This window comes from Protomyctophum bolini, assembly GCF_963924005.1.
Source record: "Protomyctophum bolini genome assembly, chromosome: 3".
In the NCBI taxonomy this organism is placed as follows: domain Eukaryota; kingdom Metazoa; phylum Chordata; class Actinopteri; order Myctophiformes; family Myctophidae; genus Protomyctophum; species Protomyctophum bolini.
The window spans coordinates 30,381,729-30,405,464 of NC_137864.1; the positions used below are offsets into that span (position 1 = coordinate 30,381,729).

Here is a 23,736-nt window from a genome sequence, read left to right on the forward strand (position 1 = left end):
TAAGTAGTTTTGGATCCAATGGTATCCTTGCATCTATCATTCTATAAAGTATTTGTAAGATCTCACTCCAAAATGCCAAAGATGGTCTCTTAAATCTGCCAGTGAAGAAGGTCTGAGCTGCTTCACTGACCATGTCCCACTCCCTATACAACCTCAACTGTGTCATCATTTTCGCTTATGTTTTGTACGCAAATGACTTGTAATTTAATTTTGTAACCATAGAATACAGTATGTTCTTTATCTTTATGCTATCCACAAAATCAGTCAGTCACATAACATAAAACAACTTATTCCAGTTATATTTCAAATTTTTATCCCTATAACTATTATTTTCTTATTTTGATATCCACACTGTTCATGCATTGTTGCTAGTAGCTGTATTGCCAGCAGTGACATCCCTGAAAGTACAGCAGCTCACCTTCCAAGGGTTTGACGATCTGTAGGCGGTCAGGCAGGTAGGAGCGAGAGGTCGTGGAGCCGCCGTACGAGCTGCTGCCGTTTGAGTAGTTGGTTCCAGAGTAGTTGGTTCCCGTGGACGAGGAGGCCGCCGAGCCCCCGCTGTCGTTACCGGGCGTCAGGAAACCGCTGGAGCCTTCTCCCTCCCCCTCCCTGCCCCCGCTGCCATCTCTCTGCCCTCCCTCCTCGTCCTCGCAGTGCTTGGCCAGGGCCCAGAGCTTCCGCTCGCGCTCCACGTCGAAGAAGGGCCTCTCGGAGGAGTGCTTCTCCTGCCGCGCCGACAGGCACTGCAGAGCGGCCTCCAGATCGCGACCTCCCGGCGTACCGGGCTGACCCAGACGCTTCGGACCGCTAATACTGAGAGAGAAAAGTGAGAAAGAGATGAAGACAAGGACAAGTTAATAATAAAGAGATCACTGGGCGCCCACTGGCCAAGTGGTCCAGGCTTTTGCATGTTCGAGTCCCGTTCATGACGACCTTTGTTGCATGTCTCTCCCCTACTCTCTCCCTCTTTCCTGTCAGTATTCACTTGATACTATCAATAAAAGGCAGAAAAGCCTAAAACAAATCTTTAAAAAAATAAAATAATTGAAGGCCGTGCTAAATTGACATCTCCCCTCACTCCAGTGGTAGGCAACCCTGACTTTAGGCCGGGACACACAGGTGCAGGCTTTAGGACCTGGCATGAGAAGGGCATTACCAAACTTGGAGACCTTTTTGATGGCCAGACCTTGAGGTCTTTCACACAATTGCAGCAGCGTCATGGGTTGCCAAATTCTGAATTCTTCAGATATTTACAAATTAGACATTTTATTACTGAGGACACTTCACTTTTAGCCAATAGTTCCGCTTCACAGGTAGAAATAGCCCTCTCTTTGAAATTATCTAAGAAACAAATTTCAATTTTCTGTGACGTATTGAATTCCCACTCATCTATATCCTCTCAGACCACTAAGCAGTCCTGGGAAAAAGATCTGGATGTCTCTATTCATGATGAGGGCTGGGCAAATATGTGGGCCTATGCGAAACAGATTTCAGTTTGTAACCGAACTAAATCCATCCAGTTCAGAATATTACATCGTATACATATAACTCCTGCTCTCAAGAACAAAATGGATGTCAGTGCGTCCCCATTTTGCTTTAAGTGCAAGACAGAAATTGGTAATTATGTTCACTGTCTTTGGTCCTGTGTGAAGCTTCAGAACTATTGGTATGACATTGTGTCAGAACTCTGTTATTTTTGGTGTCTCGATCGATTTAGATCCGTTGTGTCTTTTACTTGGTCTCCCGGATGATCATGTCATTGATGACAAACATAAGAAGTTGTTCAACTTATTAACGTTTGCTGCTAGAAAAAATATTCTTTTGTTTTGGATCAAGGATGTTGCTCCATCAAAGAAATCATGGCATAACATTATAATGGACTGTATTCCTTGTGAATACATTACATGCATGCTGCATTCTAAATTGGACACTTTCTACAAAATTTGGGACCCTTATTTGAATCATATTGGAACCACACTGTCTGCCACGATACTTGGAGGTTTTCCGTACCAACCATAGATACTCTGTGCCTATGATAACTGTTGTCTGCCTTTTTAATATATGTTCTGTATTTCCTGAAAAGCCACTTGTCATTATGGTTCATTGTCCTTGTCATGTCTTTGTATACTCAATTCTTTTTTTTTATAATAGTGTTGTGCCTGAGCTGTTTTTGTTTTTGTTTTTGATTTTTATTTTTATTTATGATTATGTTCTTGTTGTATAATGTCTGTTTGTCTTTAAAAAAAAACCCCAATAAATATACTTTATAAAAAAATAAATAATAATAATAATAATTAAGAGATCACGAGGCAAGAGGTAAACATACTGTACTTTTTTTGATTGTTAAAAAAAAAAAAATGACAGGAAAGAGGGAGAGAGAAGAAGCCATACCCAAAATACAAATAAGACACAATTTGTCTTCTCTCTACAGTCACTAATCTTATATTACATTAATATCAAATTAAATGTACAAATTTATTGGCATGTGCCGTTAAAAACACATAGGAAATCCCGGATAGAGGGAGAGGCGTCTTACAAGAAAGCTATGGAACAGGATTTTAACCTAGAATGTTGAGACTGTGGGTCTGTGCATGTGCAGACTTACTCATTGCAGTCTTCTCTGTGGCTCTGTTGGGAGTAGAGGCGGTCCTCCAGGTTAAGGCTGGCGTTATCCGAACCGTACAAGCTGGTGCGGGGGGTGCTGTTTCGACTGGAACGAGTTGACACGGGACTGGACCCCGGCAGCGCTGGAGAGTGGCAATGAGAGCGCAGCCTGTTCGCCACCTTGACTGTCTCGAACACACGCCACGGGTGGTTCCTGTCAGGAGGGACGGGACCGCAAATGAGTCCATGATGACATCAACCTTTGATGGTCAGATTGTATGATGCAACCCAACCACATTTTCACACCTCAAAGAACAGTATACATATTAAGTGAGCAATACTGTCTAATGAGTTCAATGTTACATGTTGAAGTTGGAAAAAAGAAAATCCACAATATTCCTCTATATATATATAATATAAGCTCTCGTATCATATTATCCAAAGTGTTAAAGCAAGACTTGTTATTATGTAAAGTTTTTATTTATCTATATGTTTGGTGTTAAATATAACAAAGTGAGTTGTATACCGATGGACGAGGGCTGCCCATTGTTATTAGTTATACAGTTAAAAACAACAAATGGCCTTATGGTGATATTATAATGTCATATTTGTTTTAATATATGTAATATGTTTTCCGTTAAATATGATAGCTACAGTAGATATAAGAGATATAGAATATCTATTATTCTATATAATTTATTGGTTGAATGCTTCATTCTGATTGGTCAATCACTGAATTCAGCGGTGAGTTATCTCTTAATAAAGACGCTCCGCTCTATAACAGACCGCTGCCTAATCAAACACTCTGAGCACCAGCTGCGCCCCACTTGATTTACTGCTGTTTCCAACATGACAGCCATGTACACACACACACACACACACACACACACACACACACACACACACACACACACACACACACACACACACACACACACACACACACACACACACACACACACACACACACACACACACACACACACACACACACACACACACACACACACACACACACACTGCTCTCAAAAATGTTTTTAAAAACATCTGAGCGAGAAATAGACATTCATCAACTCACTTCCTTGTTTTCCGACAGTTTTTTGTGTTTTGGGCAATTTATTAATTTATGTTAGGTAGCCATGTAATAAGCGGGATAATATCTGGCTAGGTGGTCAATGTCGGTAAATAATTCACCGACAGGATATTATCCCTTACATAGTATGTATCCTTTTTATATACAATGGTGTTCAAGTTAATAAACTGACTTGTACTCGATGGGGGCGGGGCTGTCCAGTCCCTTGCGGAAGGTGCCTTCAATCTCTGCTGCCAGGGAGTCCATGGGGAACACTGCAGCTAGAGCACTGTAGCGCTGCACTGTACTGTTAGGCAGGCTTTTATTCCTCAGGTTCTTTATGTCCTCTCTGGCCTCACGTAGCATGTCCCCACACTGAGAGTACTTGTCCTGCAAGTCTTTTAGCTGCAGGTAGAGGGAGACAGAGATCAGTCAAACTGTATTATGAACAAAGACACAAAGACAGCAAAGATTACAGGAATCATAGAAGTACATGTTGTTGCCGTTGGGTGGATACCTTGAATCTCCATATTTCAAGTTTTCATGTTTTTTTATTTGTTTATTTCTTTATTTGCACTTTGTCATACTACAGAGTCAGACAAAAGTAGAACAAATTGCACATCTACAAGCTCACAATGTGCCACATCACAGTGCATTGTGAGCTTGGAGATCTGATATTGTTGTAGAGTAAAATTAAGTGAAAGTGTGTATGTGCGTTTTACAAATATTACACCAATGAAACGTTAAGGCTTCCATTACAAGGCTGCAAATCACACTTGTGTACTTTTAGATGGTAATCTCGGAACTGACTTCACCTCTGATTTGAGCTGTAGTTGACACTCCCTGGTGCCAGTCAGGTGTTGGTTCACCTCCTCGTTCTCATTGGCCAGCTAGACGCACAGAATGGAAGACAGATTGGTGTTATCGTTGCAGCTGTGAGGGCCTTTGTAGAGAGGAAGGAACTAACCAACAGCTTAGAAACAAGGATAAATATTTTAATGGGTTCTGTTATGCAAGAGTTCAGGAAGGGCGTGTTTGATTTATGTACAGTAACGTCCTTGAGGGCACTTAGGCGTGTACTCAAGAGCACGTTATGTCTGTACATTAATGGAAGCTCCGGGCATGCATGGATAAGATAAAGCACGTTTTTACAGAAAGTGAAGTAGAATTTAGGGTATTTAGTCTAAGAAAACCTGAATATATATGTATGGTATAGTATAGTATCTATCTATGTGTATGTAGTATGTACTGTATAGTAATATGTATAGTACAATATACTGTACTATATATTGTGGTTTTATATTTAAGCTGACAGCATTTGACCTGTGTGTAAAGCGGTGATGCACCCTAGAGGTAGTTGGAGAGCATCACATCACTAGCATCATCTATCGATATCTTGCATCAGCTATCACTATAAGCTTTTATTATTAAGAATACAGTTATTCCCGTAATGTTTGAACATTGGAGTATAATTTAGTTATTATTCATAAGAGTAGAAGCGATTTATTGGGAGTAGAACGGTGATGTACAGGGGCTATTATATTTACATTTATTCTTAATATATTTTTTATCCCACGATTTTGTAACCCATTTTTCACCCCTGTGTCAATCATCTAATGTGATCCTGGGCTCTACACACCCTCCACCAACCTAGTCCCCATGTATGGGGGACAAGGGGAGAGCAACGGACTTTAACTCATGCTTCCTTCATTCCTGAGTGTCCAAGTTGCTCCTTTACACCTGACAGGGGGGAGTCTCCCTGGTTGGACGTAGCGCGTGGAAGGAACACGTTATTCCAACCAGTTATTTTCCCCTCCATCAGGCGCCCCGGCTGGCCAGGGGGAGGCAGTTTAGTGACCAGGATTACTACATGTTTTTGTGAGGGTACCTACCCTAGGGCACACGGGGAGAACATGCAAACTCCACACAGAAAGGCCCTTTCGCCAACCCCGCCTTCGGGTATGGGCACTGATGACACAGGAGGAAACACGCCGCCAGCACCCACAGCGTCCCGAGCTGGAATCGAACCCAGGACCTTCTAGCTGTGAGGCGACAGCACTACCAACTGTGCCACCGTGCCCCAAATATTATATTTACATTTATATTAAAGTGTGTGGTGGGTGTGGCTATAATAAGCATTGGGTACCGTGTGTGCGTGTCTTGACTTCAGTTCTCCGTTGGTCCTGGGACGGTCGGTCGGTAGGTGAAATGCCCATAAATGTTATTATAAGGATCAATGTCCACATTAATTAGCGAGTGTACGCGTGTGTGTGTGTGTGTGTGTGTGTGTGTGTGTGTGTGTGTGTGTGTGTGTGTGTGTGTACTGTGTGCGTGTATGTGTTTCTGTGTGTGTTTCTGTGTGTATGCGTGCGTGCGTCTCCCTCACCCCCTTGCAGCGTGCTTGCAGGTCAACTATCTGAGCGAGCAGTAAACTGATCTCCTCCTGCTGTCTGTAAGAGTCCTCCACCTTCCTGGCCAGCTCCTCTGACAGGTCCACCACCTGCTTGTTCACCGTGGCTGCAGCACACAGCCAGTCATGTTACATTAAACCATTTCATTAGGACTGAGGCCAATTCTAAAAAGGCCTTCTAAATCGTTTTTTCCCGTGATTAATTCGTACCAAAATATATATTTTCTCCAACTGTTGTGTGTGTAAAGGGCCTTTCAAAACGGGAAGCGAGGAACGCACACGTTGTTGCCTGGATCAACGAGAGGTCTGCTACAGGTCTGCTCAAGAGGGGCGTGACAACGCAAGCGTAAACAATTAAATAAACAGAGTCCAGGTCTGGTGAGTCGCGGGCGTGTGCACGAAACGAGCACACGTGCAACAAATTCACGGGACTGCGCTCACGTAAATACACACGTTGTCGCAGCTCGATAGCTCTGCGAAAAAACACAGGTCTCATTGAAAATGAACTATAGGTGCGTTATATCGCTTCACATTTGAAAGGCCCTTTATGCAGTCTCACAGAATGGGAATATTATGTGGAAATAAAGCCACGCAATTTAATTTCAAAAGGTTGATATCTGACTGTAAATAAAAGGAACTGGACACAATTTTTCAACACTTATAGCAAAGTATACAGTATAGGGGTTAAATGGTTAAAAAGAGCACTTATTTTTGGACATCTCATAAATACTGCATGAAATTCATTATGTGGTACTTACTGAGCTCCTCCACACACACCATCACCAGTTCTTGTTCCTGCTCCTCATAGCTGGTGGTCTCTGACTCCAGCTCACTGGCCTAGAAAAGGTATTCATGTCAACGTGTTATTATTAATTTGAATTCAGTCGATTCCAATTTAATTAAAATCTTTAACATTTCACAAGATACATTTCCAATTTAATTAAAATCTTTAACATTTCACGAGATCCATTTGATTGCAAGATAGCATTTATAATAAAAATACTAGAAAGTGAGTAATTCAATTTGATTCATACAGTGATTGAGCAATATTACTGGATATATACAATGGCCTACGTATACAGTATATAGCTTAATTAACACTGCTATTTATAGAAACCTTCAGCTTGCATCAAACACTTCAGGCTGTATCTCACCTCGCAGCGCAGCTTGCGGTTCTCATCCTCCAGACCTTTGAGTTTCTGGTGCAGGAAGTCATAGTGGACAAGGTTGGTGAGAGAGTTGAGAGAGTTGGCCGACTCGTTCCGTCTTATTCTAGGAGGACCAACAGAGAAAGTGGGTTGGTCATCCCTTATTTCTATTCATATATTAGTGGTGGGCATAGATTAAAAAAAATCTAGATTAATCTCACTGCAATCCTGGAGTTAATATAGATTAAAATGGTTTATTTGAACTCTGCCGAAGGCATTCAAAATATGTGTGCACTACCTAAATAATGACCAGAAGTAAGTCCTTGAGAACGGGTTTCTCAGGCCAGGTGGCCCATTAGACGAGGAGCCCTAATTATGGATACTACCAATGTAAATTACCAAATAGTAGCCCGGGCTGTTAATATGCAAAATCATTTTAAATTAAAAGGTATGATAAACATACATCCCTAATTGAGAGAGTGTACCAGTGCACATGCAATAATAGGCTGCATGGCATCTCTCTCCAATCGCTTGAGGATTTCAATCTCAACTTTTTGCAGGGACATGCCATGCGCTGAGGACTTTGTGGTGGCGGTGTTCTATACACCGCTATAAGACCTCTGCTTGGATTCGTGGTGAGTGCCATGCAGAAAATAGGAGATCTGCAAACTCAACACTCTGTATAATATAAATAAGGCTGACTACGTTTTCAAATAACGGCACATGGGCGTTTAGACGGATGAGGGCGAGTTGCAGACCCAGCTCCCAGACCCAACTTTGAGAATTTTTTAATAAATAATTTCATTTATTTATTTATTTCGAACATATTAAAACATAAATGAACAGGCAAAGGAAATAAAGGAAGAACCAGATTTAAAATAATAATAAAACAAAAATGAAATAAAACAAGGGATATCTAATATCGAAATTCTATTACTGTACAAGACAGTCAAGGGTCAAGGTTGACCCTTGAGGACATACATTTATACACACAAAAACGTATGCGTACACACTGTACCCAGCTATTCCTATATTCAACTGGACATGATGACTGAAGCGTCTATAAGAATCCCCCATGCAGTAAAAGCCTCAGTGCTACTCTGAGAGTTACAAAATGAAACCTCTCACCCAAATAAACCCATTTTGCACAGTTAAATTGACACGGAGGATTATACTATGAGCGCCCGCGCACACACACACACACACACACACACACACACACGCATGCGCACGCACGCACACTCACACGCAGACGCACAGATGCACACACACACACACACATATAGGAATATCCTATATCCTATATATATTTATTATCCGTTTTAAACTTATTCCATGTTTCAATTCGTCTTTGCATTTGTTCCACAGGATAGGCCTAACCCCTTTCACTGAAACACAGTGGTATTGTGCACTGGCTTCACTAACGGCTGATTAAACATACCGCTCTCAGATCATAATGACTCTCTCTCTTCTGGAACAACCTCTGGATGTTGTTTGGTAATAATTTGTTTTGTGCTTTATATTTTTTCTTAAGAATAGATTAACGGCGATATTTGAGTGGTGCAACAACTCCAAGGAATAACAATGTCCGTGTTCACCCACCCATGCACCTATGTGACTGTGAGCACCAGTATGACAATTAGTACCAGTAGGGGCGCTGTTGTGCCAGAAACAGAGAGAGATAGTGCTGCACTTTGGCTGCTAATATGAGAGAGAGAGAGAGAGAGAGAGAGTAGAGGGGGGGGGGGGGGGGGGGGGGGGGGGGAGTTGCAACATTCAGTTCACATGGGTGTGATTTTTTTTTATCGCGCGATAAGAGTCTATCTTTTTTAGAAATATGCAGCAAGAGAAAATACAACCTCCTTCGGAGATGTATGTACCATAATAGTAATATTTCTGAGTAATCACTTAAGACAGATTCCGCAGAATCTGTCTTGAAAGAATGTCTTGCAGAATCTGCATCACTGCCCTAATTATGTAGTGTTGTTGTTAGTAGGAATAAACACAGAATTGTATGTGATGGTGTACACTGTACACTCACGGTGAGCGGGACTCGGATGCTTCCACCTCCTCGCTGCTGGTGTAGAACTGCAGCAGGTCATCTCTCATGGACAGCTCATGACGAAGCTGGGCAATCTGCAGAATGAAACGTCCAGCTCAATTATTGTAGCCATCATACCTGAGAGGATAACCTGATGAGGTTGTGATTACGGTTGAGATCACTGTCAGACGCACTATAGACAGAGACACCTATAATTACAGTAGAGTCCACCTCCAAGCACTGTATATAAATAGTAAATACAAATAACATACAGCAGAAGAGACGATAGCAAAGTAACAAGTCATTGTTAGTTCAGTGGTAAATATATATTCTACAGTATATGATGTGATGGGTTTTTACCTCTTCCTTGGCAATGTCCAGCTGTTCGTCCAGCACTTCATTAGTGGCCGTTAGCTCTCTGTTCTGCTTCAGTAGAGACTGGCCAATACGGGCTGCCAACTCCAGGTCACGTTCTTTCTAAAAGGGTAGAGTCACAATTATGAAGAACCCCTTTTCCACATGCAGGTGACAAATTAGTTTTGCTTCTGAAAATGCATGCTTTTTGAGAAATGACTTTTGGCAGTTATGCATATTTAGTAGGGATGCACCGATATGGAAATTCTTCGCCGATACCGATGTTTAAAATAACAATTTAGCCGATACTGATACCGATCTCGGGCATAATTTCATAATCGTACTCGTGTGTGAAAACTGTGAATCTGTAGTATGAGGAAGTATGTCGAAAAAAAACCTAAAATATGCAGATAGGGCCCGGTCACACATACGCATTATTTGTTTAATTCAGTAACTCAGTTACCGTTACTACATGGTGCATTACTCCGTTAGTTCGTAATTATTTTCATGTAGTCTCGGCTAGAGAGAGACAGACTTCTGGGAGAGAGGGAGGAGAAATGGAAGAAGAGGGAGGAGGAGGGAGAGACCGAGTGTGTGTGGCTGCACGCGCTGTGGATGTGTTTGCTAACAAGACTGTCATGGTGGCGGCGGAGCCCACATTGTGCTTCTCCAAATGGATATATTCTCACTACTTCACCTTTGTCGAGCACAAAGAAAATAACGCACGGCAAATTGGACGGAAAACTATTGTGTGCGTGCACACGTTTGTGTCGGTCCCACGACTCCTGCGGCTAGCGTGTGTGATTGTGTCCGTGACGTGTGTGTGCGTGTGTGTGTGAGAGAGATAGACGTACAGACACAGGGAGAGGCTGCGTGTGTGTGTGTAATAATCAAACCTCTTAATGAATGTGTGGTTTTTGATTGTGTTACTTTGTTTATAAATCCAGACTCAAATTAGTATTTATTCCTTGGCATTTCCAAGCACAGTATGAGATGTTTTCTGATGTTTAATGTGACACTGTGCATGTTGTTTGTTAAAAAAAAGAAGTTATGTTTGTATATCTGAACATTTAGAAAAATCTTTACAATGTTTGAAAAACATTGAATAGTTTTGAATTATGTCAAAGTTTCAGAACTATTTAGAAGGCATTTGCAGAATTTAGAGCTTACCTCTTCCAGCAGGTGGGTGACAGCCTTAATGTCATGGTACGTCTTAGTGATCTGGCCCACTCTCTCCGAGCACAGCACTGCAGGGAGTAAAGAAATATCAATGTATTCAATTAATTTAAAAAGGGAAAATCTGAAAACAGCTCATATATTTTCAGTGCTCACAGGCTCTGCTACCATTTGTCATTTGTAGTCTTTAACAGCTTGACATTGTATATAATAAAGTTACCACATGGAAATAAAAAGGATGCTTGCATTCATTATTAAGCCGACATTGTACAGCCTACGTTATTTGCTCTGAGCTTTTTATTAGGAACAAAAACAGGATTTGTTACTGTGAGAATGAACTCATTACCTGCCTCATTTAAGTGTCCCAGCCAGGTCAGACCACAACATCTCCATGTGTTCTGCCAATACTGATCCTCTTACCATGATCCCCATTATGCCAGATAAGACTCAATTAAGAGCTTCTCTCTGTCTATTTGCCTATCTATCTACCAATATAGCTCAGCTATTTAATTTAGAAATAAATGTCTACCACAAGCCAGCATGGTGATGACCCCTCATCGCCATGCTAGCTTGTGGCAGACATTTTTGTTTTGCCACGGACAAATGAGTGGACAATAATATTACCAGAAACACATAAAGACCTGAATGACCATGTCTGTAACTCTGAGTGTGTTCAAATGGAACCAAATAGTTCGTACACTCTCAGTTAAGGGAGTCTGTGCACATAAAACATCTGAGAAGACGCCTGAGCTTAGTAGAGGGACACTAGGTTGCTGCTAATGTTGTATCTTGTTTGGGAGCCTTGAAAGGTAGTGTAGGGAGATTAGTATCTGACCTGAAACTTTGTTTACATCCTGATGATGGGTTTGTTTACAGTATGTACTATGAGAGTTGACAGGGGTGGAGTAGATGATCATTAGGCCTTAAGGGGAATACCACTCATTTTCAACATTTTACTATGATGACATCATCAAGTTGTGATTCACCATGTTAATGGTGGAACCTCCAGTTCTAAGAAACACAGAATGGGGGAACTTTTTCAACGGCTCTAAGGTATGGAAATGTTGAAAAGTTGTGGAATGCCCCTTTAAGCTAATGCCGTCTATTACTGTAATACTATGCCTTATTACACAGTTTGGTTGAATGCTTGATTCTGATTGGTCAATCACTGAATTCAGCGGTGTGTCATTTCTGGATAATGACCAATGAGCTCGAACAGACTGCCATCTAATCAAAGACACCTGCTGCGATACTTGATTTCATGCTGTATCTGACATGACAGCCATGTAAACAAACACGCAATGTAATTTACGACTAAATATAGCTTGTTTTTGTTGTTAAAGTGAGAAAGACGATGGAGTAACCAAAAAGTCCTAAAATAAATAAAAACAATCACACTCGTGTGAAGTGAGGGGAGCAGCGGAGTAGGCTATTAATATCAGTGATCTTTTACGGCCCCTAGACAAACTTTAAAGTCCATAGACTTGGCTGGCGACTGGTTATTTTTAATTAGGCTGTAAACAAACATTTAAAGTCCATAGACTTGCCTACCACATGACGCAATTTTGGAGGGGCTGGCGTCCCTAAAGGAAATACACAAATCACCACCACATGCATAAAAGTATATCATACCATTCCCCTAAGTCACCTCTCCAATCTAACTTTGGCAGCAAGAATAGATAGACTAGACTCTAGAGTAAAGTAATTATATTGAGGTGCTTGGAATTTGGCCTAAAACACCATGACAGAGTGGCCTTATCAGTTTCTAATCAGCCTAATGGACTGAGCCTGCCTTCGGGCCTGAACAATAAATAGCTCTACTGGGCATAAATGATGTACCATATATAATGTGTATTGTGTACTTGGTTTAAATGGTGATTTAAGGTACAGCTTTAGATGTGGCCAAATTAATTAAATAGATTCAGTGAGAGAAGATACAGTAGATACCCAGAGCTCATAGAGACTCCCACTGAAATGCAGCATACTCTGAAACTGTGCTACAATGATGTTCTGCTCTGTGTAAAACAGATGGGATGGGATGTAGGCAGCATATTGATAGCCTCGCAGTAGCCAGACGCGAATCTGCCAGTTAGATAAGTAGCAAAACTAAAATTGCCTCCGGCATCCACGACAGTGTGATACGAGTCTGGCGGCTCTGGCCAAGAAGCCAGGCTAGGATATTGACAGCCCTGCAACATCATTCAAAAGCCATGAGGTTTATAAGAAACAATCATTTGACATGTTTCACTGCCTACAATGTTGGTTATTATTTCAGTTAACCAATGAAAAAAGCATGCATGTTTTAAAATGCGAAGGCTGTCCAGGATATTTTTTGAATGAATGATGGTTAATAATTTAAACATTAACCAAAATAGTTGAAATCACAGCATCACTGTGACAAGTTGTGTAATACTCAAATCACAGATTTTGCTCATAGATTATAGTTAAATAAATAAATTAATCATCATCATCACAAAGCACATTGTAAACCTGTCTTTATTACTGCTAGAAATGATCTGCCCACAAAACATACAGCAGGAACAGAGCCACAATGTCATACTCCTTTTATCTTTTTAACCCTGTACTGTTGATGTATCTGTTATGTTTTGCTTTGTTTTTTCTTTTTTTTTCTTAATAAAGTCTGTTCCTAGTGATCCCATGTAAAGCGCTTTAAATTATTGTGGCATAAACAAACCATTCAATGCAGCTTGTTTGGGTATTTGCATCTAATGCAGTTCACTTTTTGGTCAGCGTCTTTTATATACCAGTAGTAATCTTATATGGTTATACTTATGGAACATGTCCTGTTTAAGATGTTACTAAAGCATTATCGTTCAAACAAATACCAACTGCTGCTGTACATTGCATTGACCAGGCCAAATGAGCATGTACAGCAGGGGTGCCCAAAAGGTAGATCACGATCTACCAGCAGGTAGAGCACATGACATGGCCCTAAAGAATATTTAGGGCCATTGAAATATAATTGAAATATAAATAATAGATATTTTTGGCATCTACCACTTGAATTAAGGTGACTTGATTGATTGATATCAAAAAGGGCCTTTCAGCTCAAACCCACAATGCAATCTTTTGTGTTGCTGTGCACAAAGGTCGGTAGCATTACAAATTGAATAAAGAAAAAACCCTACCTACCGGTAGGTCTATTTCCCATTCCAAGTACAATGGTCTATAATTATTTAACACCAGCTCTGCTATTCCAAAGCCACCTCAGGTACATATTTAAACTATTTTCAGCAATGGTTTAATAATTTTTTAGGTGGCTAGATCTTGTTGAGCCGGTCATTTTGAAAGTAGCTCTCAAGTCAAAAAAGTGTGGGCACCCCTGATGTACAGTATGAGCAGTCAAGAAACCTTTACCTACTTTTTTTGCATAAAATGTAAATTAACCAAAAATGGCTGGGACACTTAAAAGGCTTATGCAAAAGGCCTGTGTCTATAAAGATGAACGAATGTGAATGCCATTAAAATAATAATAATAATAATACAAATATATATATATATAATGATGATGATAATAATAATAATAATAATAATAATAGGGGCACAGTGGCACAATCAGTAGCGCTGTCACTTCACAGCTAGAAGGTCCTGGGTTCGATTCCCACCGTGGACGCGGTGGCACTGAGGGCATGTTCTCTCTCTCTCCCCAAGTTGGCAGAGGGAGAGTAGCACCCAGGATTACACTTTAGTCAATTGGCACCAGGGTATATATCATTACAATTCAGACATTTAGCAGATGCTGTTATCCGGATGGATTTACGCCAACTGATTTATACTTAGTTGCAAGCTGGTGTCTTGCACCGAAGATAGCAGATAGAAGCTCAGAACTAGTTGCAGTGCAACATGTTGTGATGTTGTAGATCTGCCATTTTCAGTGTGACACAGGGAGGATACAGGGAGGAAGAAAATTGATTTCACGAGTACTCAAAATATATTATGTTTATGTATATTATATTATTTTTATGTAGAATGTTATGTTATATTGGTCTTTAATTGTCTATATATTAAAATAGACAATCTTTGGATATGTATAATATGGATGTATGTATATACGTAAGTATATATATGGGTGTTTATATGTTTATATGTATACTAGTATTGCTCTTGAAGAGCAGCTTAACTGGCACAGAATCCAGCGAGTAATTTCAGTTATAGAGGGGTGGGAGTTTATACGTTTTTACTTCTTCTCACTCCTTTTCGGATACGCTTAGATTTATTTATTTATTATTTATTTTCCTTTTTTTTTTTGTTACTAATTTTTTAGTTTTTCCTGGTGAAATGCAAGGAATTGTTTCTGTATATTGGCATATTCGAAATAAACATGACAAACAAACAAACACATGATGTGCAAACAAGTATAATAAATTAGGCTTTAAATTACAACTAGAAAGGTGCAAGCAATTCTGGGGAAATTGCAAGTGGGGTTGCACCGATGCAAGTCGCCAGTTGCGGCCGGTGGACACGAGGAATCCGCTAGGAGATGTTTTGTTAGAACAATTTGAGGGTCCTTGACACGAAAAAGTTTGAGAACTACTGATTTAGAAGACATTTGTAGAATCGGCCTCAGGTCTTAATGGATTGAATAGTATTACATCTACTGAACTCATGTGTAACAAGCTAAATACCTAAAATACGGATTTAAAATACACCTTTCTAGCTTAGTGCCATCATGTCTAGTCGATGCAGCTCAAGGACATCCTCCAGCCTGTACCATACATTCTCAGATTACATTCCAGCATCGGAGCCAGATCCTCGTACAACACGTAGGGCTGTAATTTTATCTCTGATGAAAACAAAGCATCCAATCCAAGCATACTTTATCCTGTTGTGTAAGGGAATGAATGGACAGAATTTTCCCGCATAGAGTACCCTGTCCTCTGGAAGGATGCCAGGGTCAGTCATAGAGTACCCTGTCCTCTGGAAGGATGCCAGGGTCAGTCATAGAGTACCCTGTCCTCTGGAAGGATGTCAGGGTCAGTCATAGAGTACCCTGTCCTCTGGAAGAATGTCAGGGTCAGTCATAGAGTACCCTGTCCTCTGGAAGGATGCCAGGGTCAGTCATAGAGTACCCTGTCCTCTGGAAGGATGTCAGGGTCAGTCATAGAGTACCCTGTCCTCTGGAAGAATGTCAGGGTCAGTCATAGAGTACCCTGTCCTCTGGAAGAATGTCAGGGTCAGTCATAGAGTACCCTGTCCTCTGGAAGGATGCCAGGGTCAGTCATAGAGTACCCTGTCCTCTGGAAGGATGTCAGGGTCAGTCATAGAGTACCCTGTCCTCTGGAAGAATGTCAGGGTCAGTCATAAAGTACCCTGTCCTCTGGAAGGATGCCAGGGTCAGTCATAGAGTACCCTGTCCTCTGGAAGAATGTCAGGGTCAGTCATAGAGTACCCTGTCCTCTGGAAGGATGCAGGGTCAGTCATAGAGTACCCTGTCCTCTGGAAGGATGCCAGGGTCAGTCATAGAGTACCCTGTCCTCTGGAAGGATGTCAGGGTCAGTCATAGAGTACCCTGTCCTCTGGAAGGATGCCAGGGTCAGTCATAGAGTACCCTGTCCTCTGGAAGGATGCCAGGGTCGCAGAATTGGGTTAGTCAAAACGCCCATTTAGACAAAGACTGCCACACAGTGTGGAGGAATAAAACGGATGCTTTCTCAGGACTCAATAAAAAGACTAAAAGACAGGTGAAAATGTGTCTTTCATTCTAATAAACCAAATTAATTGGAAAAATCATCTTTTAGCAAGGTTAATCTATTCCACAGTATTAGGAGAAGGGGTGGTCTTGCAGCATTCAAGTCTAGACTTGAAACTAGGGCAACATGTTAAATGTCCACTAGGGAGTCAGGGCACATATCCCTTTAAACCAAGGATGAGACCGAGGGGACGTTTGAGGTTGTTTAACCTGTTAAATCATATCAGCTCATGTTCAGATCATGGTCATGGCACAGAATAAAAAATAAGATCTTTCTAATAATTAATAGACTTAGTTAGGATGGAATACCATGGTGGGGAAAACAAATCACACCAATGTAAAGACTTTAACCTTTCTCAGAACAGATTAGAGCTGATGAGCTGCTTGCGTCCAATCCACACACCGTTCAATGACAACCAACGACATGCTGTATTGAAATGCTGCTACTGCTGCAGTGTGCCAACCAAGTACACACTTACAACCAATGACCTTCACATATTGCACTAGGCAAAGATATGTCAGCTCACTATATTTAGACATCATGTCCAGGTACTGCAGCTCAGTGGGACTCTACACAGCGTACGTAGAAGATCTGCAGAGAGGACGTACACTAATACAGGCCGGCTTACAGTGCTCAATGGATGCAGCTGCAGCATCCCAGTCAGTAACTGTGTGTGTGTGTGTGTGTGTGTGTGTGTGTGTGTGTGTGTGTGTGTGCGTGTGTGTGTGTGTGTGCTGTAGCGCACATGACATCACTGGATTATACAGTGCACGCATGCTGCAGTGCATCATAAAGCACTAAAGGTCACACTCGGATAAAAAAAACAATCCTACATTCAAATACAAGCACACTGTCACCCTGATGCATTTCACTGCAGTGTGCCGCATAACAAGCGATGCATATCCATGCCGATTTTCCATAACACACTCCCCAATTGTGTAAAGAAACCGGGTCGAGATGATTCCGATTGCATATCACTGACTCCTGACCTGCATGCATGGAACCAGTTTCTCTCCTCTGCACCCACTGACTCAACAGCATCTGTCCTCCACTAACTGTCCCTTTGCTTCCCTCACCTTGCGTCACTTCCCCGCACAGATTGCCATTGTGGACGTTGTTATTATTGTTGCCGTTGCCGTAGTGCCTCCTCTTATGTGCCACCTCAACCTCTTCCCCAAGGCTGGAGCTGCTCTTCTCCTCTTCCTCATCATCTGACACGAAGGAGCTCCACACCTCTGTGGTGTCCTCCATCCCTCCTCCGTCCATAAGGGTAAATCCCTCGCCCCTCTCCTCTAGGTGCAGTGGTGCGTCTTGGCTGCTGAGAGGAGGCAGAGTCTGCCGTTCTCTGATCACATTCTACAGTGAGCCTGTGTCATCTGTGCGCAGCACTCAGCTGCTCAGTGTTAATATGTAATCCCTCCCGCGGCCGTGAGGCCAGTCTGACGTCACACGCCTGCACCCCTCCCTCCCCTCACACTGCCTGCATCTACCTGGCCACGCTGGACTTCCGGGGATAGACAAGAGGATGAAGAGACACAGGGGTGGTGGAGGAGGGCAGGGCGGGGTCACACAGAGATTCTGATAAGGATGATGAAGTCCTGTTCACAGATAAGGCATTAACATTATTCTATTTTACACAGTAAAAAAATCCATGAAGGGAAGCTAATCTGGTCTAAAGGCAGGCTGCAAGAAATCCTGAACACCCCTATGAAACAGAGAGGTGGTACCTTCCTGCCAACGTCTGCGGCTGGTAACACTGCTGCACCCTTAGCAACTCCCCCTTCATGCGCACGCATACAGTGTGTGGTTCGGCTGGAGGTATGAGGAGTGAGAGAGATAATGTGCATGTAGTGTATGGAGGTTTTACCTGCAGCAAATCATGCACCATTTTAACCTAGCTATTGTCACTCAGGCATTTCATTGTCTAGAGATGCATTCACAGAATTCTCTGTATGAAATCAATAATTCATTTGTTATGTCAGGCTTATGTAAAGAATACAAGAAATGCCCGTTTTTCAGTGATGTTTTGATGACCATGTTGTTTTAGCTGCATTTGCAGGCAATCCCTATAAGTCTGATATAATTTTTATTACCATACAAATAATACAAATGTAAGATAATTTCTGGTGACAATCATTCCACACCCAGGCCTTTTCTCGTCCCTTTGTGATTTTTCAGTATTTCAGAAGGAAAGCTGAGAGGGACACAGGTGTCAAGTCATGAGGGCTTGAGGGGGGCCTTCAATCGCTCTATTAACGGAAACAAAACATCCTCATCTCCCCATCCATCCCAGACCTCCTTCCCCTGTTACCCTGGTACACTGTACTGCAGTGTCCACCTGGTACACTGTACTGCAGTGTCCACCTCACCATCAAATATTTACCGTGTCTCCTTCATCAATATTGTACACACAGACGGTCTCCTCTAGGTCAGCTACAACACGCAATGGTTGGGTGGGAGGAACTTTCACTGCCTCTCAATTACACTTACTCAGATTGTCTCCCCCCCCAAACATCATGGCCTGTGCCCTCCTCTTTTACTACTATGTTTTTCATACAGATTTACATTACATGTAATCTAAATCTGATGCCTATTTTTCTGTTACTCAGTAGTCAGTACTGAGGTCAGTACTGTCAGAGGCGTCAACTCCGTGGGTTCAGAGGCGCAAATGAACCCACTGGCATTTTGGCAAAATATATCATATATATATGCACCCACTGTCCACTGAAATTTCCCTTCCCCAGTGGTCATGTTGTCATGCACGTAGTCACATACCTTTACGGGGGGTTGGGGGCGCTTAAAGTACCAACCGAAAAAACAAAACTCGGTTTTTTTCCACCGCTGGGTGGGGGGGGGGGGGGGGGGGGCGTGGCTGCATGTACCCACTGCCGTTATAAGAACCTTCCGCCACTGAATACTGTACAGTAACCGACAACAGACCACATTGGAAATTAAGGATTAAGAGAGTTTAAGATAACTAACAAAGTGACAATGACAACAGACAACAAAGGAAATGTAATTTAGGATTAAGAGAGGTCATGGTAAAGACTGAGATTAACGGAGTTTAAAGTCAAGAGAGGAGATTTAAACCCATTTGGTAGTCAACTGGTTAATACTTTTCTTTGAATTGCCTTCCTTAAACTTTGCATTGTGACCACACAACAGAGCAAATAGAAAACATGGTCACTGAAGGGTTATAATATGGATTGACAAGAAAATAATTCTAAATACTAGGTTAACTGCTTAAGTACAGACACAAGAAAATGCTTTGTACGTGATTTTGTCTCATGGGTGTAGCTTTTGTTGATCCCTAATCAAGTGATAATCTGTGACCTGTGAACACCCAAGCTGGTGTTTACTTTTGTAGGGCAGAATAATAAATCTGCATGTGTGGGTACAAATACTATTTGCTTTCCTATGGCAAAATAATAAATCTTACATCTAGGTACAAGTACTATTTGCTTTTGTATAGCAAAACAATAAATCCACATTCTACATGTAGGTAAGTACTGTTTGAGCAACAGCTTCTTAACAGTTTGTCTGGACCCATACGTGTCACTAGATATGAAAGCACATTCAATATTGACATGGCAAGCCACTTTGACTGATATGAGCCTGGGCATGAATAAAAACAGATACTGTATCAATGTTTGACTTGAACACACACCCTATAAAAGGGCAATGGCCACTTAGTTTTATCAACAATGGCTTCTATGGAAATGCAGCTCTAAAAAATACAACAACAACATAATTAAAGCTAATCTGCAGATGTGTTCTAAATGTCCAATATCTGTATTGATTTGATTGAAGTAATGGAATTTATAATATCTGATGATTTTGCCATATGGGCACAAAAGTATGATGTCCTTTTGTCAGTATGAAGTCCTGTATGTGTTGTCTGGTCTAGTTACAGTATTTACATGTCCATGTATGTAACAGCTATACTATTCCATCATGCTGTACTATTTGAACGCAAAAAAATAACTACCTAACCACGAGCGAGGTCATTGGTCAGCCAACTGAATACTGAAATATGAACCATAGTCACTTTATTGTTTAGACAGTAACTATAAATATCATTGAACTGTTCCGGAGATTGACTTGCACTGATTATAACCTTTCACTTTAAAGCATGCTTTAAAATTTAGCTGACATATTTCATCTAAAATCAATTATTTAAGAGGATTCTTCTCAAATAGGTGTCAAATATCTCTATATACCCATAGTAATCATTGCTATAGTGTGTTTGTTGAGTAACAGGCATTTACCCGTCTCTCCAGCTCTTTACTCTTTAGGATACACAAGTGAGCACGGTGGCACAGTCGATAGTGCTGTCGCCTCACAGTTAGAAGGTCCTAAGGTTCGATTCCCGCTGGGGGCGTGTTCTCTCCTCCGCGGCATCAGTGCCCATATCTGAGGCGGGGTTGGCGAAAGGGCCTTTCTGTGTGGAGTTTGAACGTTCTCCCTGTGTCCCCTAGGGTAGGTACCCTCACAAAAAACATCCTGATCTCTAAACTAATACTACTAAAAAAATGGGTTGCAAAATCGTGGGATAAAATTTTGTGTTAATGAGCACACAAAATTGAAAATGGAACACTGCTAAAATTAAAACGAATAAATTATGTTGGGATTTATCTCCTCATTTGATCAAATTGGTATCCCGACCTGAAACTGTATTTTCTTTTACTAAAAAAAACCTGGATGTATAGAGAGTAGACTCCTGTTACTCAACAAACAATAACATACCACTTTTAATTTAAGAACTAGAAATATTTTACCTTGTTAGAACATCTTTTAACCATCAGCATATAAACTATAAAGAAGTGAAGAAAGTGTAATCTAACGTTATTTGACATTAGTACAAGATATCAGATACACAGTCCGGTAGAAACAGGCCCGCCTGACTGGAAAATAACATACAGTAGGCAGTGGTTCCCAAACTTTTTCATGTCAAGGACCCCCAAATTGACACTAAATAACCCGCGGACCCCCATTAGAAAAGATATGCCAGGGACCCCAATAAGAGAAGATTTGTACAGCTCTAGCAGTGATTTTCAACCCATTTAATTTCAAGGACCCCCAGTTTGACATGCATTAGTCTACGAACCCCCATTTAATGGCATTTCTATCTCTGGGACCTGAAATTTATATTGTAAAATCAATGCTAATCTAACTCTGAGCGTACAAATGGAATCAAATGGACCCTGACAGTTACAGACCCATAAGGGTCCATTTGGTTCCAAACTATCATTTAGCTGGGGACCCCCTGGAACTCCCTCAAGGACCCCTGGAACTCCCTCAAGGACCCCTGGGGGTCCCCAGACCCCACTTTGGGAACCACTGCAGTAGGAGGACCTTAATGTGGGCGTGGCCAGGCAGTGACATCAGGATTCACAGGATATGAGAACATCTCAAAATAGTGTTTTATAGGGTTTGTTTAAGATTTGCGAAGTCTAAAAAATCATATGACTTTTTCTAAATATATTTATATATATTTGTTTCACCCCTGTGTCAATCATCTAATGTGATCCTGGGCTCTACACACCCTCCTCCAACCTAGTCCCCATATGGGGGACAAGGGGAGAGCAACGGACTTGAACTCATGCTTCCTTCATGCCTGAGTGTCCAAGTTGCTCCTTTACACCTGACAGGGGGGAGTTTCCCTGGTTGGACGTAGCGCGTGGGAGGAACACGTTATTCCAACCAGTTCCTTTCCCCTCCATCAGGCGCCCCGGCTGGCCAGGGGGAAGCAGTTTAGTGACCAGGATTACTGCATGTTTTTTGTGAGGGTACCTACCCTAGGGGACACGGGGAGAACATGCAAACTCCACACAGAAAGGCCCTTTCGCCAACCCCACCTTTGGGTATGGGCACTGATGATGCGGAGGAGGAAACACGCCACCAGCACCCACAGCGTCCCGAGTGGGAATCGAACCCAGGACCTTCTAGCTGTGAGGCGACAGCACTACCAACTGTGCCACCGTGCCCTTCATATGACTTTAACATTATGTTATGAGGTTGTTGGCCGGATATTTTCTCACCACGGGGGGAATTAGCGTCCTGGTGCGTCTTTTTTTTTTAAATGACGGCTCTACTCGGATCTATGTAACAATTTCACGGGTCCCTCCCTTTCGGGTCAGTCATCATTTAAAAATAAATCAAGTGAGCGGTGCCTTTCTTCACAATGACGATGTCTGATGATGTCAACAACATGACGTCACTGACATCCCATGCTCAAACGAACCGACAGACAGACAGACAAAGCTGTGCATTGGAGCAGGCACTCATGTAGCATTAAAATAAACAGGCGACGGCGCCTCTGGGTACAAAGCATTTTACTCAGGCCAAAGGCCAAAGAGCAGTAATTACCTCAGGTCTTACACTTCATAAACAAAACTTCAAAGTTAATCTCTTGTACTGAGAGTGCACGTGCTACAGTATGTGTGTGCAGTATTGATAAGCACATGCTACAGTATGCGTGTAGTATGGATAAGGTTTGATTGTTGGATTCGACAATGTTTAGTACAGAATAGTTTAGTTAGCCAATAGCCATACAATCACTTCATCCCATAACATAAGATCATCAGCAGGAACCGGTTTCCATAATAAAAAGGCTGACAATAAAGCTTGACCGATGGGGCGTTAGAATTTTAAAAAATGACTCCTCAAAGCATGGCTGAAGGAATCCATTAGAATCTGAGGTCTTAAGAAAATTACAGGAATGCACTGCAGAAATCATTGATGCAAGGTAGCGTTAACTAGGACAGTAGACCTCTGCTCACAAATCCTTCACTAGTCTGGAAGAAGCTAATTAGATTACGATTCGTATGGAGTGTGTTGCTCTTGAAGGCGTTACGCGTCTGCAGACACACATTTGAGTATAATCACAACTGATAACCCTGCTGTCTAGTGTCTGCCGACCCTCGCGCCTACATGGACACAGAAAGTACAACCAGGCCTTTACACTTCTGCATTTAGAATATGTTTTGGGTTGCTAACCCTATCACTATGAGGTCACTATCAGGTTCACCACAGAGGCTGTATGGGATATGGATATGGTTGTGGGGTTTCAGCGGGACAGAGCTTAAGAAGAAACAGCAAAGGTAATCAGCTTGGTGGCATTTGGTGTCTGTGACCCGGGGTATGGTGATGTGAGGGGGAAGGTAGAGAGATTAGGGGCCCTATATTGCGCCTTAACCCCATATTCCTAACCTTAGTAG

At 41.8% G+C, this 23,736-nt stretch overlaps 1 protein-coding gene across 6 annotated transcripts in view; it reads right to left on the bottom strand.

The window, feature by feature from the left end:
• The window catches only part of hap1 (huntingtin associated protein 1), a 50,909-nt gene that overhangs the window by 4,305 nt on the left and 22,868 nt on the right, over window positions 1-23,736 (bottom strand). For 5 of the 6 annotated variants that reach the window (XM_080759230.1, XM_080759231.1, XM_080759233.1 and 2 more), the window contains 10 exons: window positions 10,800-10,876; window positions 9,636-9,752; window positions 9,276-9,370; window positions 7,241-7,358; window positions 6,845-6,923; window positions 6,063-6,193; window positions 4,492-4,566; window positions 3,870-4,081; window positions 2,606-2,818; window positions 419-813 (listed from right to left, as the gene is read on the bottom strand). In XM_080759230.1, the coding sequence (XP_080615356.1) occupies window positions 419-813; window positions 2,606-2,818; window positions 3,870-4,081; window positions 4,492-4,566; window positions 6,063-6,193; window positions 6,845-6,923; window positions 7,241-7,358; window positions 9,276-9,370; window positions 9,636-9,752; window positions 10,800-10,876 (1,512 nt within the window). Of the gene's footprint in view, window positions 1-418; window positions 814-2,605; window positions 2,819-3,869; window positions 4,082-4,491; window positions 4,567-6,062; window positions 6,194-6,844; window positions 6,924-7,240; window positions 7,359-9,275; window positions 9,371-9,635; window positions 9,753-10,799; window positions 10,877-17,592; window positions 17,798-23,736 lie in introns of those variants that run through there. The other variant, XM_080759232.1, reaches the window with a different exon arrangement.